The sequence below is a fragment of the Phyllopteryx taeniolatus genome, chromosome 19, assembly GCF_024500385.1.
Source record: "Phyllopteryx taeniolatus isolate TA_2022b chromosome 19, UOR_Ptae_1.2, whole genome shotgun sequence".
Taxonomy (NCBI): Eukaryota; Metazoa; Chordata; class Actinopteri; order Syngnathiformes; family Syngnathidae; genus Phyllopteryx; species Phyllopteryx taeniolatus.
In genome coordinates, this window is record NC_084520.1 from 2,589,610 (window position 1) to 2,601,950 (window position 12,341).

Here is a 12,341-nt window from a genome sequence, read left to right on the forward strand (position 1 = left end):
TCCCCCACCATCAGAGCCAACTCACCACCATCGCCCCTCTCTTTACCTGAGTGTCCAAGACAGGCAGCCGCAAGTCCGATGACACGACCACAAAGTCGATCATCGAACTGCGACCTAGGGTGTCCTGGTACCAAGTGCACCTGTGGACACCCTTATGCTTGGGGGGGCCGTTCCTCCCTATCACGCCCTTCCAGGTCTCACTGTCATTGCTGACGTGAGCGTTGAAGTCCCCCAGCAGAATGATGGAGTCCCCAGCGGGAGCGCTCTTCAGCACCCCCTCCAAGGACTCCAAAAAGATTGGGTATTCTGAACTGCTGTTTGGTGCATAGGCACTAACAACAGTCAGTACCCGTCCCCCCACCCGGAGGCGGAGGGAGGCTACCCTTTCGTCCACCTGGGTGAACCCCAACGTACAGGCGCCGAGCTGGGGAGCAATAAGTATACCCACACCTGCTCGGCGCCTCTCACCGTGGTCAACTCCAGAGTGGAAGAGAGTCCAACCCCTCTTGAGAGGACTGGTACCAGAGCCCAAGCTCGACCTCACACACCAGCTCGGGCTCCTTCCCTGCCAGAGAGGTGACGTTCCACGTCCCAAGAGCCCGCTTCTGTAGCCGGGGATCGGATCGCCAAGGTCCCCGCCTTTGGCCACCGCCCAGCTCGCACTGCACCCGACCCCTATGGCCCCTCCCACAGGTGGTGAGCCCATGGGAAGGGGGACCCACGTTACCCTTTCGGGCTGTGCCCGGCCGGGCCCCATGGGTGCAGGCCCGGCCGCCAGGCGCTCGCCTTCGAGCCCCACCTCCGGGCCTGGCTCCAGAGGGGGCCCCTGGTGACCCGCGTTCGGGCAAGGGAAACCTGAATCCATTTATTGTACTCGTCATAGGGGTTTTTGGAGCCGTGATTTGTCTGGTCCCCCACCTAGGACCTGTTTGCCATGGGTGACCCTGCCAAGGGCATAAAGCCCCAGACAACTTAGCTCCTAAGATCATTGGGACACACAAATCCCTCCACCATGATAAGGTGACGGCTCAAGGAGGGGAGTTACTAAATTAAAATTTTAAAAATTCCAAATTTGTCTCAACCCGATACGAAATTCAGTCATTTTAATATGATCAGAGAAGTTTTATTTTATAGCTTGTAATAGAAGAAGAAGAAGAAGAAGAAGAATCACCTTTTATTGTCATGAACATGCATGCATGCACACGAAATTTGTTCTCTGCATTTAACCCATCACGGTAAACACATACACATGTTAGTGGAACACACTGGAGCAGGGGGCAGCTGAAGCGCCCGGGGAGCATTTCGGGGTATCAGTGTCTTGCTCAAGGACACCACAGCCGTGAGTCTGGGGGATGTTGGCAGATGGTCCAGTCGGGGTCTTGAACCAAGGTCCCCCACAGTGGTAGGCGATGATCTGATAATAGACCTGAAATGGAAAATAAATTAACAACTGGATTATATTACCTGCATACAGCACTGTACTTTCTTTTATATAGGTTTTCACCCTTCCTAAAGTGAGTGCCAAGATGAAGCTGAAGCTAACAGCCATGGATGGCTCCAGAGTACGGCGGGTTGGCGTGGCCTGGTTCGGCAGCAGTCGATCAGAGGATTATGGCGAGAGTGGCCTGGTGGTTTTGACAAATCAAGGTGACCTTCATGTGGTATCACTACCGGGGGTGAAGCTGCAGGTGCGTTTCCCCTGTATCCGGAAAGAAGATGTAAGCGGCATTGCTTCCTGTGTCTTCACAAAACATGGCCAAGGTAAAAGTGTGAACAGGTCTCAATCTCTATAAAATAAAATCTTGCTGGCATATTACAGAATACAGTGGATTCTCGCATGTTCGCTGTTCGGCACCTGTGGATTCCCCTATACATGAAATTTAACAAGGTTATTTTTTATTTTAAAATTAAATTTATTTATTTTTTGTCAATGCAATTATTATGGGAGAAATTATTCACAGATTTTTGCCATTTGCAGTCGAGCCCGGTCCCTATTCCTTGTGTTTGGTGGGGGTCCACTGTAGTCTCAAACATTCTTATCATTTTTTTCAATTATATCATCACTTTTTAGTGCTCAGTCTTTGCAAACCGCTAAGAGGAAATTTGCCCAAATGAGCTCCAATCAGAAGCAGGTAACAAACGGATTGATGAGGGTAAATTGACGCTTATCAGAAGCTAACACTGTTAGCGAATACTAAACTGTGCATCCAACAAATCTTAATGCAGCCCTGTCTAACCTTTGGCTTTGACAGTTTAGTCCAGCCGTGGCTTGAAATTCGCAGATCTTTGCCCAGCCTAGCTGCCAAGTCATGGACAGAGAAAATGTGAGGGCAGAACTGTGAAATCAATTTTGCAGGCCTTCAGACCAGGAGAGCCCAACCAGTCGATCACAATCTACTAGTAGACCGCGGACTGACCCCTGGGAAAAAAAAAAAGTATTTTTTTGTGTATATATATATATATATATATATATATATATATATACACAGACTTATTGGGCGATAAATTCTTAGGTCCATTTTATCGCCTGATTTATGTAGCAAAAATGATTTCTGCGTCTTTCCATGTCGCCGATACTGCTCGCAAGTCCAAGCAGCTTTGAAATAGTTTTACAAGGATCTTATCAAGTTTGTTGCCTCCTGCTTTAAGCATTTCAACAGAAATTTTATCCAGACCACAATCTTTTCGGCCTTAAGTAAACTAATAGCGTTTTCAACCTCTTCATTCAGGATACATGGAACTGGGTCTGCTTCTAGCTTTCCAGTAATCATTCGTTGAGGGTCACTGTATAGGTTTGTATAAAATTCTGTAACACGTACGATTTCTTGGCGGCTGTGACATATCGTTCCGTCTGCCATTTTCAAACCAAAAATTATTTTCTTGTGGTGAATTAATGCGCGTTTAACGTTTTTTATTCCATGTCCAGCTTCAAGTGTTTTCTGAACAAGCCGAGCATTGTAAGTTCTCAATTCTTCTCGTATCTTTTTCAGAATTGTCTTGCACAATTCAACATATTCAATTTTGTTAATAATGCTGCCCCTTTTCTTCATTTCTCGTCGCTTTTTCATTAAGTCGAAAGTAGCATTAGATATTCTGGATGTTGTTGTCTTTCTCATTGATGGCACAACTTTGTGTGCAGTTTGAACAACACCGTTTACAATTTCGTCATTGTGTGTGGACAAATCTGTGTCTTCCAGCGTTAGAAGAGCTTTAAAGCGTTAGCCAAACGTATTTGAAACTCATCGCTTCTTTCTTGAATTGTTTAGATTGGTAAGCTTGCGCTTAGGAAGTTATTTCGTTCAAGTTGGCAGTTGATTTGTACTTTGACCCGAACCAATCTGTGGTCACTTCCAATGTAAACATTTTTTAGGGGGGTGCAATCCGTAAATACCCCTTTATTGTTGGACAGGACGTAGTCTATGATGCTAGTGTTACCTTTGGGGCTTTTCACTTTCTGTTCCATTTCTTTTTAAAGAATGAATTGATAAAGTATAAGTCTTCTTGTTCAGCAAATTCTATTAAGCGTTCTCCTCTTTCGTCTCTCGATCGTATTCCGTAGGCTCCAATTGATTTCTCGCCAGAGTGAAGGCCATCAATGACTATTTGAAATTTGTGCTTCGATTGATTATAAAGACTGGATAAATTTTCATAAAACGCTTCCACCTCATCGTCGGTGTGGCTAATGGTCGGCGCATATATTTGTATCAATTGAAGTAACGCTTTCTAATAGCAATGGTACATGTGGCGATTCTGTCGGAAATACTTTTGACGCAGGTAACGTAATTGGTGATACGTTTATTAATAATGAAACCAACTCCACCATTGTGTCCGCATTCATATCTTCTGTAATAAAATAGATGGCCATTATCAAGAGTCAACATAGCTTCATCTTTCCGACATATTTCACAAAGTCCAATTATATCCCATTTGATGTTGTAGCTCTTCTAGTTGAGAATCGTTGAGCGTCCCAAAAATAAGATTACGTGCGTTGTGTCTTTTTTGCTTCTTTCTTGCTACTTCTAAAGGTTGTCCTTTGGTTTGACTTAAAATGTTTGTAGGAGTAACCGTATTCTGGTCTAGCATAGCCAAGTCCGTTGTCCGTAAGCAGCCATAATTAACCCGGTAATTCTTAGAACCCTCTGCTCGGCTCTTCGGCCTGTGGGGAATGAGGGCCGTGTTTTTTGTTGTCCTGCCATGAAGAAGGAATAGGCCTTAATCTGCCACGCTGGCCCAATGGGTGTTAGCAGATTGCCCAAATTTAGTCCCGTAGCTTTACCTACAGTTAAGCTCCTAAGTGACGACAATGCGTTGGGCATTTAGGGGATATATATATATAAAGACACACACACACAGACCCTTTCCAAAAAAATTTAATATCATGGAAAAGTATTGATTTCCATAACTCCTTTCCAAAAAAATTTGATTATCATGGAAAAGTATTGATTTCCATAACTCCATTCAAAAAGTAACTTTCATAGATTATAGATTTAGGGCCAGCAATTTAAACAGTTTCAAGTATTTATTAGTTTATTTTTTACATAATTTGGGCTTCCAAACCCACAAAATCAGATTTCAGAAAATTAGAATACTGTGAAGAAATCACCATTTACTTCAGTTTTTGTAGGAAAAAAAAGAGAGAGAAATTAGGGTCACATTAAATCAATCAAAATATGGTGCTTTCAAAATTATATGTTAATCTTTAACACTTGGTTGGGAATCCCTTTGCTTTAATCACTGCCTCGATGCACTGTGGCATTGAGGCAATCAGCCTGTGGCATTGCCTGGGAGTTATGGAAACCCAGAGTTCCTTGATGCTTGCTCTCAGTTCTTCTTTGTTTTTGGGTCTGATGCCCCTCATTTTCCTCCTGATAATACCCCAAAGATTCTCAATAGGGTTTAGATCCAGCGAGTTGGCCGGCCAGTCAAGCACTGTGTGGCATGTGCATCAAATCAGGTTTTGATGCTTCTGGCGGTACTGGTGCCCCTCATTTTCCTCCTGATAATACCCCAAAGATTCTCAATAGGGTTTAGATCCAGCGAGTTGGCCGGCCAGTCAAGCACTGTGTGGCATGTGCATCAAATCAGGTTTTGATGCTTCTGGCGGTATGGGCAGGGGCCAGGTCCTGCTGGAAGAAGAAATCCGCATCTCCATACAGATCCTCAGCAGAAGGAATCATGAAGTCCTCTAAAACATAGACCATTGTGGTGATGTTGGATTGAAGAAAGCAGAGTTCACCAACACCGGTACTGGCCTTTGCACCCCAAATCATGACTGACTGTGGATATTTCATAGTGGACCTCAAGCAGCTTCGGATCTGTTCTTCATCCGCCTTCCTCCAAACCCTGGGACCTTGATTCCCGAATGAAAGGCACACTTTACTTTCGTCGGAAAAGAGGACCATGGACCACTGGCCAACAGTCCAGTCGTTCTTCTCCTTGGCCCAGTTGAGACGAGTCCTACGTTGGCTCAGGCTCAGAAGTGGCTTGACCCGAGGAACCCGACAGTTGTAGCCCATCTCCTGGAAATGCGTCTGAATGTGGTGGTTTTTGAAGCTGTGACTCCCGCCTCATTCCACTCTTTCTGGATCTCTTATAGATTCTTGTATCTTCTCTGTTTGATAATCCACTGAAGCCCACGGTCATCTCTTTTGCTGGTGCATCTTCTCTTGCCACATTTTGTCCTTTCACTAGACTTTCCATTCATGTGCTTGGACACAGGACTCTGTGAACAGCCAGCCTCCTTAGCTATGAACTTTTGTGGCTTACCCATCCTATGGAGGGTACCAATGATGGTCTTCTGGCTAGTTGTCAAGTCTGCAGTCTTACCCAGTTTGAACCAAACTGATACATTTGAACCAAACTGAAGCAATTTAGTGACACCTGAGGAAACCTGTGCAGGTACGTTGAGTTTAGTAGATGATTAGTGTGTGACAAATTATGTAAAAATAAACAAATAAATACTTGAAATTATTTAAATTGTGGGCCCTAAATCTATAATCTAATCTATAATAAGAAGTTTAAATTTTGAATGGAATTATGGAAATAAATAAACTTTTCCATGACATTTAATTTTTTTGGAAAGGGTTTGTATGTAAGTAACAAAAATAAAAACGCAACACTTTTGTTTTTGCTCCCATTTTTCGTGAGCTGGACTCAAAGATCTAAAACTTTTTCTACATACACAAGAGTCCATTTCCCTCAAATATTGTTAACAAATCTGTCTAAATATGTGTTAGTGAGCATTTCTCATTTGTCGAGATAATCCATCCCACCTCACAGGTGTGGCATATCAAGATGCTGATTAGACAGCATGATTATTGCACGGGTGTGCCTTAGGCTGGCCACAATAAACGACCACTCAGAAATGTGCAATTTTGCTTCATTGTAGGGGTTTGGGGGGGTCAGGAAATGGGCCATTCGATCCACAGCGTTAACATCAGCAAACCCCTCACCCACACTACGCCACACACGCTGTCTGCCATCTGCCCTGAACAGTGAAAACCGGGATTCATCCGTGAAGAGAACACGTGTAAAATGTGCCAGACGCCATCGAATGTGAGCATTCGTCCACTCCAGTGTGTTATGACGACGAACTGCAGTCAGGTCAAGACCCCGATGATGAAGACGAGCATGCAGATGAGCTTCCCTGAGACAGTTTCTGACAGTTTGTGCCGAAATTCTTTGGTTATACAAATCGATTGTTGCAGCAGCTTTCCAGGTGGCTGGTCTCAGACGATCTTGGAGGTGAACATGCTGGATGTGGAGGGCCTGGGCTGGTGTGGTTACACGTGGTCTGCGTTGTGAGGCCGGTTGGATGTACTGCCAAATTGTCTGAAACACCTTTGGTAGAGAAATGAGCATTTCACGGGCAACAGCTCTGGTGGACATTCCTACTGTCAGGATGTCAATTGCATGCTCCATCAGAACATCTGTGGCCATTGTGCTGTGTGATAAAACTGCACATTTCAGAGTGGCCTTTTATTGTGGCCAGCCCATGTTACACCTGTGCAATAATCATGCTGTCTAATCAGCATCTTGTTTGACTTCAAATCAAGACGAACAATTCTCAAAGTCTCGCAGCTGGACCTGTAAAGCTGACACAATGACACAGACATCAAGGCATACATTTGGAATATTTCTGCAGAGTTCGTAAAACATCAAAACAGACATTTATCTTCGGTAAAAAAAAATAAAAAAACTTCCAATGCAAGTTCGCAGGTTTTCATAATTCTTAACCACCAGCGGGGGCCATCCGCGTTCCAGCAAAGTTCCCAGTGGAGAGAGGCTCTCTCAACCTTTTGGTCGCTCTATCAGTTCTGCACATCAAAGGGTCTTTGATGACTGGAAACCAGATTTCTCAGGGAGCTGTTAATTAGTTTAAGGTCCAGGTGAGATAAATTAGGCATCCTTGTGGCCGTCTTGCGCAGTGGGGCAGCTTGGAAGAATGCAGTTTATCAAGTTGTCGGTTGGGGTGCTATGACAACCGGGCCATAGTCACTACAATTCTATTGTTCTTTTCGGACCGGTACAACCCCCAATTCCAATAAAGTTGGGACATTAGTGTAAAATGTAGATAAAACACAATACAATTATTTGAAAATCCTTTTCAACCTATATTCAGTTCAATACACTACAAAGACAAGATTTTTAATGTTGAAACTGATGAACGTTATAGTTTCTCTTTGTATTTGATGCCTGCAACACGTTAAAAAAAAGCTGGGACAGGCAACAAAAGACTGGGAAAGTTGAGGAATGTTCAAAAAACACATTTGGAACATTCCATAGGTGAACAGGTTAATTGGAAACAGGTGACTGCCATGATTGTGTATAAAAGCAGTATCCCCGAAAGGCTCATTTGTTCACAAACAAGGATGGGGTGAGGTTCACCACTTTGTGAACAACTGTGTCAGCAAATTGTCTAGCAGTTTAAGAACGTTTCTCAACATACAATTGCAAGGAATTTAAGGATTTCATCATCTACAGTCCATATAAAAATATTGACATAATCTGGAGAAATCTCTTCACGCAAGTGGCAAAGCCGAAAACCAACACTGAATGCCCGTGACCTTTGATCCCTCAGCCAGCACGCCATTTAAAAACTGGCATCATTGAGTAAAGGATACTGCCACGTGGGCTATGGAAAACTTCATTAAACAATTGTCAGTTAACACAGTTTGTTATTACAGCTACCAAAGCAAGTGAGCAAACTCCCATGCAAAGCAACAGCCAGATATGAACAACACCCAGAAACACCGCCGTTTTCTCTCGGCCTAAGCTCATCTGAAATGGACTGATGCAAATTGGAAAAGTGTGCTGTGGTATGATGAGTTCACATTTCAAATGGTTTTTGGAAATCATGGGCGTCATGTCCTCTTGGCCAAAGAGGAATAGGACCATCCGGGTTGTTATCAGCGGAAAGTTCAAAAGCCAGCATTTGTGATGGTATGGGGGTTGTGTTACTGCCCATGGTATGGTTAAGTTGCACATCTGTGAAGGCACCATTAATGCTGAAAGGTACATAGTTTTGGAGCAACATGTGCTGCCATCCAAGCAACATTTTTTTCAGGGACATCCCTGCTTATTTCAGCAAGACAGAGCCAAGCCACATTCCGCACGTTACAACAGCGTGGCTTTGTCGTAAAAGAGTGCCTGCCAGCAGTCCAGAACTGTCTCCCATTGAAAATTTGTGGTGCATTATGATACACCAAAAACGACAACAGAGATCCTGGACTGTTGAACAGCTGAAGTTACAAAGCTTCAACAGTTAGTGTCCTCAGCTCCCAATGCTTATTGAGTGTTGTTGAAAGGAAAGGTGATGTAATACAGTGGTACACGTCCCTGTCCCATCTTTTTGGTGGTGCGGGCAAATTCAAAATGAGTGAATATTAGATTTATTTATTTTTTTACCTGAATTTTTTGAACATTAAATATTCATGGATTCAAGGGTTTCAGTTGTCATACCAACACACATTACACGTGACATGGCACGAAATTAGATACCCAAGGTCCCAGATTAGCCCAATAATTCTCAAGAAAATGTATTGGCCCCTTTCTCAAATTCTTATATTTTTGCACAGTTTCCCCACTATATATTAAGATCATCAAACAAATTAATCCACATAAACTTAAAATGCTGTTTTTACATGGTGATTTAATTTATTTAGGAAAAAAAAACTATTCAAAGTTACCTGGCCCTGTGTGAAAACGTAATTTACCCCCATTTGATAGTGCTGGAGCCTATCGCAGCTATCTTCAGGCGAGAGGTGGGGTACACCCTGAACTGGTCGCCAGCCAACGCAGGGCAACAGTTGTGAACTTGCAGGGTAGATAGTGCGTCCTGCAACGAAGTCAAATGCTTTTTTTCCTTGGAGCAATGGTTCCCTATAAGTCCACTGTTTGTGCACCAACCTTTGTTGATATAAATACAGAGTCCACCACCACGTTTTTTTCCCAGAATGGGAATCCCGATCAGCTCGGAACAGCTGTAATCCATTCATGTCTAAGGCTGAGTCGGGCATGTTGTTGTTTTGCCATGTTTTCTCATTCCTCATCTTGTTCGAGCCAGCAATTCTCAGGCAAATTAAGTCCATTTTATTGTCCAGTGAGCAAACATTAGCAAGGAAGAGTGATGGTACCGTCAGTTTGTTACCCTTTAGTTGAACTAGCCAGCCAGCTCGTTTGCCTAGCTTCTGCATCCGTGAGCATCACTTCCTCTTGCCGGAATCTCCGCGTCTTGTTTAGCATTTCTCTTTTGTTCAAAAGAGCTGCAATCTTCCGAGAGTAGTTTCAATGTAGATGGAATAGTTGTCCTGAACTCTCACTAAATTGGTAAAATTAGTCCGAGCTATACTTGACACGAATTATCGGCATTAAGATTGCACTAAATTCGGCTTGAAAGTCGTTATCAAGGTGCATAATCTTGAGAGCCTGTGAAGCCGCTGCACTGCTGGGTGTAACCATCTTACTAAAAAAAATCTTGTCTTTGTAGTGTATTCAATTGAACATAGGTTGAAAAGGATTTGCAAATCATAGTATTCGGTTTTTATTTTAAGGTTTACACATGTAAAATGTAGTTATGCAAGTAGTTAAATTTATTGCTGACTCTCCTCAGGCTTCTACTTGATCTCGCCATCTGAGTTTGAGCGCTTTTCGCTGTCCAGTCGCTTCCTCGTGGAGCCTAGCTGTCTTGTGGAGGTTCCACTTGATTTGGGCGCCTCAACTCAAGGTGTACCAAAGCGGGATGGATATTTATCTGCTCTCAGGTTCGGTTGCTCATTTAATTGTTTGTTGTTGATTTTAGGACTAATTATGATTTTTTTTTTAATTTATTTTTTTTATATACCATATTCTAGAGAAACCAGCCAAGAATGTGAGAATTCAGGTAAAACACAGACCTTTGCTAGTAATACAGCACCAGGCTTAAAATGCATGTGCTTTTTTGCCAAGAAAATACTCTGTATAAATATCAATTTGATGACCTTTGTTCTTGTGTTAATGACCTCTCTCCTCTGGTCTGCAGCTTGTAGTACTCATTTTGCTGCTACCTGTGTGTGTTCCAGATAGTTCAGCTAGACGTGTTATGGAGCATGCTTTGCTGAATGATGAGGGTGAGTAAATGTATGTGTGTGTGTCTTTGTGTGTAAGTGTGTGTGTGTGTGTGTGTGTGTGTGTATGTATTTATATTAGTGGTGGGACTTTAATGCGTTAATCATGTAGCGTATACGGGTTAAATAAAAATGTGATTAATTTAGGAGAAAAGAATGAGCTGGAAACGACGCCTTCGTTACTTCCGGTTTAGCGTAATTTTAAATTACAGCGTTATAAATCAAGTATTTTATCTAGTAAAAGGGGCACCACATCAATTTGTGGATACAATTTAGGGAAAAGTGACAAGAAACCTTTTTATCAGTCTCGTAATCTGAAGGTTGCTACACTTTCTGAAATTTTGATAAGCGTTCTATATGGCCAGAGGTTTCTTTCCGCAAACCCAAACACACACAACAATGCAGGTAGTGAATTTTATGGAAAATGTAATGATCTAACATGGGGAATCTACAGGGAAGCAATACAGAAAAACACAACAAATAAAGTACAGGCGAACATTGGCAAAGGAAACTGACTTGTGATGTGAGATTGGGATAAAACACCTTCCTTCCTTTCCCACCACCTTCAGGACCAAAAGGGAAGCTGGACCGCCGCTGAGTGTTACTTTTCCATTTTAGGATTATTTCGTGGTTTAAACCCAGTGGAATAAAATATTAATTATTGGATTGAACATAACAAGACCATTTTCCCGCTTTGCATTGTCCCACGCCCATCCTCTTTAATCCCTGTTGCGAATGTTTCAAGTGTTATGTGATTATTGAGAACACTGTAATATTTGCAATGTGGCATTTGTGTGGTGTGGAGTGAAACATTTCATCTGGTTCAGTTGACAACATATTCGACATCAGATATTCAAGTTTTCAGAAATATAGTCACTAGTGGCGTTCATGTAAAGTTCTTAAAATATTAGATCCCAGTCAAGTCCGGTAAAGATTGTGGTTAGTGAACCTGCATTTGCCCGCGTGGCGTTCCGCCGCCTGTGGGTGTCGCGAGTACCCCGTCCATTGTCCAGTGGCGGGGTACACAGCAGGCTCTCCGGGCTGGCTGGTGGTGGAAGTTAATTAATTTAGCGTTCTGGTGCAAAACTAGATGTCTTTTGTCTCCACTTTGATGCTCCTGGCTTTTAATTCACCTAGCGTCTGTATGGGAAGTTGAATCTCACCACTCCGTGGTCGTCTACCTCGGCGAGGAGAGCGGCTGTAGCCCGAGACTGGGGTGCTGGGTGTCATCTTTTAATGGCATGTCCGCTACATATCCCCCCTTCGTCGGCTTATATCGGTGTTCGTGTCAGGTTTGACGTGTGTGGATGGATGTGTGTAAGTGTGTCTATTGGGATGGCAGTGATTCGGGGCAGGGGCGAAGCTAAAACTAAGGGTAAACATTAACTTGACATCCATGGTCTTACATCTAATACATCCATCCATCCATCCATCCATTTTCTGAGCCACTTCTCCTCACTAGGGTTGTGGGCGTGCTGGAGCATAGGGATGGACAGTGTCCTTACATAAATGATCATTAATTATTAATAACAACATAATAATAACATAAAATTAATGTAAGCATTTTTGTTATTTCAGAAGTGTGTATCAAAATGGTAACCGTCCGCATTAATCAGTACCCAAGAAGTAGCTCTCAGTTTCATTAATGTGGGTGCCCCCTGATGTATAACAATATTACTTAAGCAAAAAAACACATAGTTAAACTTTTATCTTCCAGCATCACCTCCCCAAAAATGA

The 12,341-nt window shown here is 42.9% G+C and overlaps 1 protein-coding gene across 10 annotated transcripts in view; it reads left to right on the forward strand.

The window, feature by feature from the left end:
- Positions 1-12,341, forward strand: part of llgl2 (LLGL scribble cell polarity complex component 2) — a 137,209-nt gene that overhangs the window by 104,791 nt on the left and 20,077 nt on the right. For 6 of the 10 annotated variants that reach the window (XR_009785640.1, XR_009785639.1, XR_009785641.1 and 3 more), the window contains 4 exons: positions 1,497-1,761; positions 10,112-10,262; positions 10,353-10,381; positions 10,560-10,607. The exons of 1 other annotated variant lie outside the window; for it this stretch is intronic. Coding sequence is in view for 3 of the 9 variants with exons in the window: in XM_061756010.1 (XP_061611994.1) it covers positions 1,497-1,761; positions 10,112-10,262; positions 10,353-10,381; positions 10,560-10,607 (493 nt within the window). In the remaining 6 variants the exon portion in view is untranslated. Of the gene's footprint in view, positions 1-1,496; positions 1,762-10,111; positions 10,263-10,352; positions 10,382-10,559; positions 10,608-12,341 lie in introns of those variants that run through there. 3 more of the 10 variants (XR_009785644.1, XM_061756012.1, XM_061756013.1) reach the window with 3 other exon arrangements.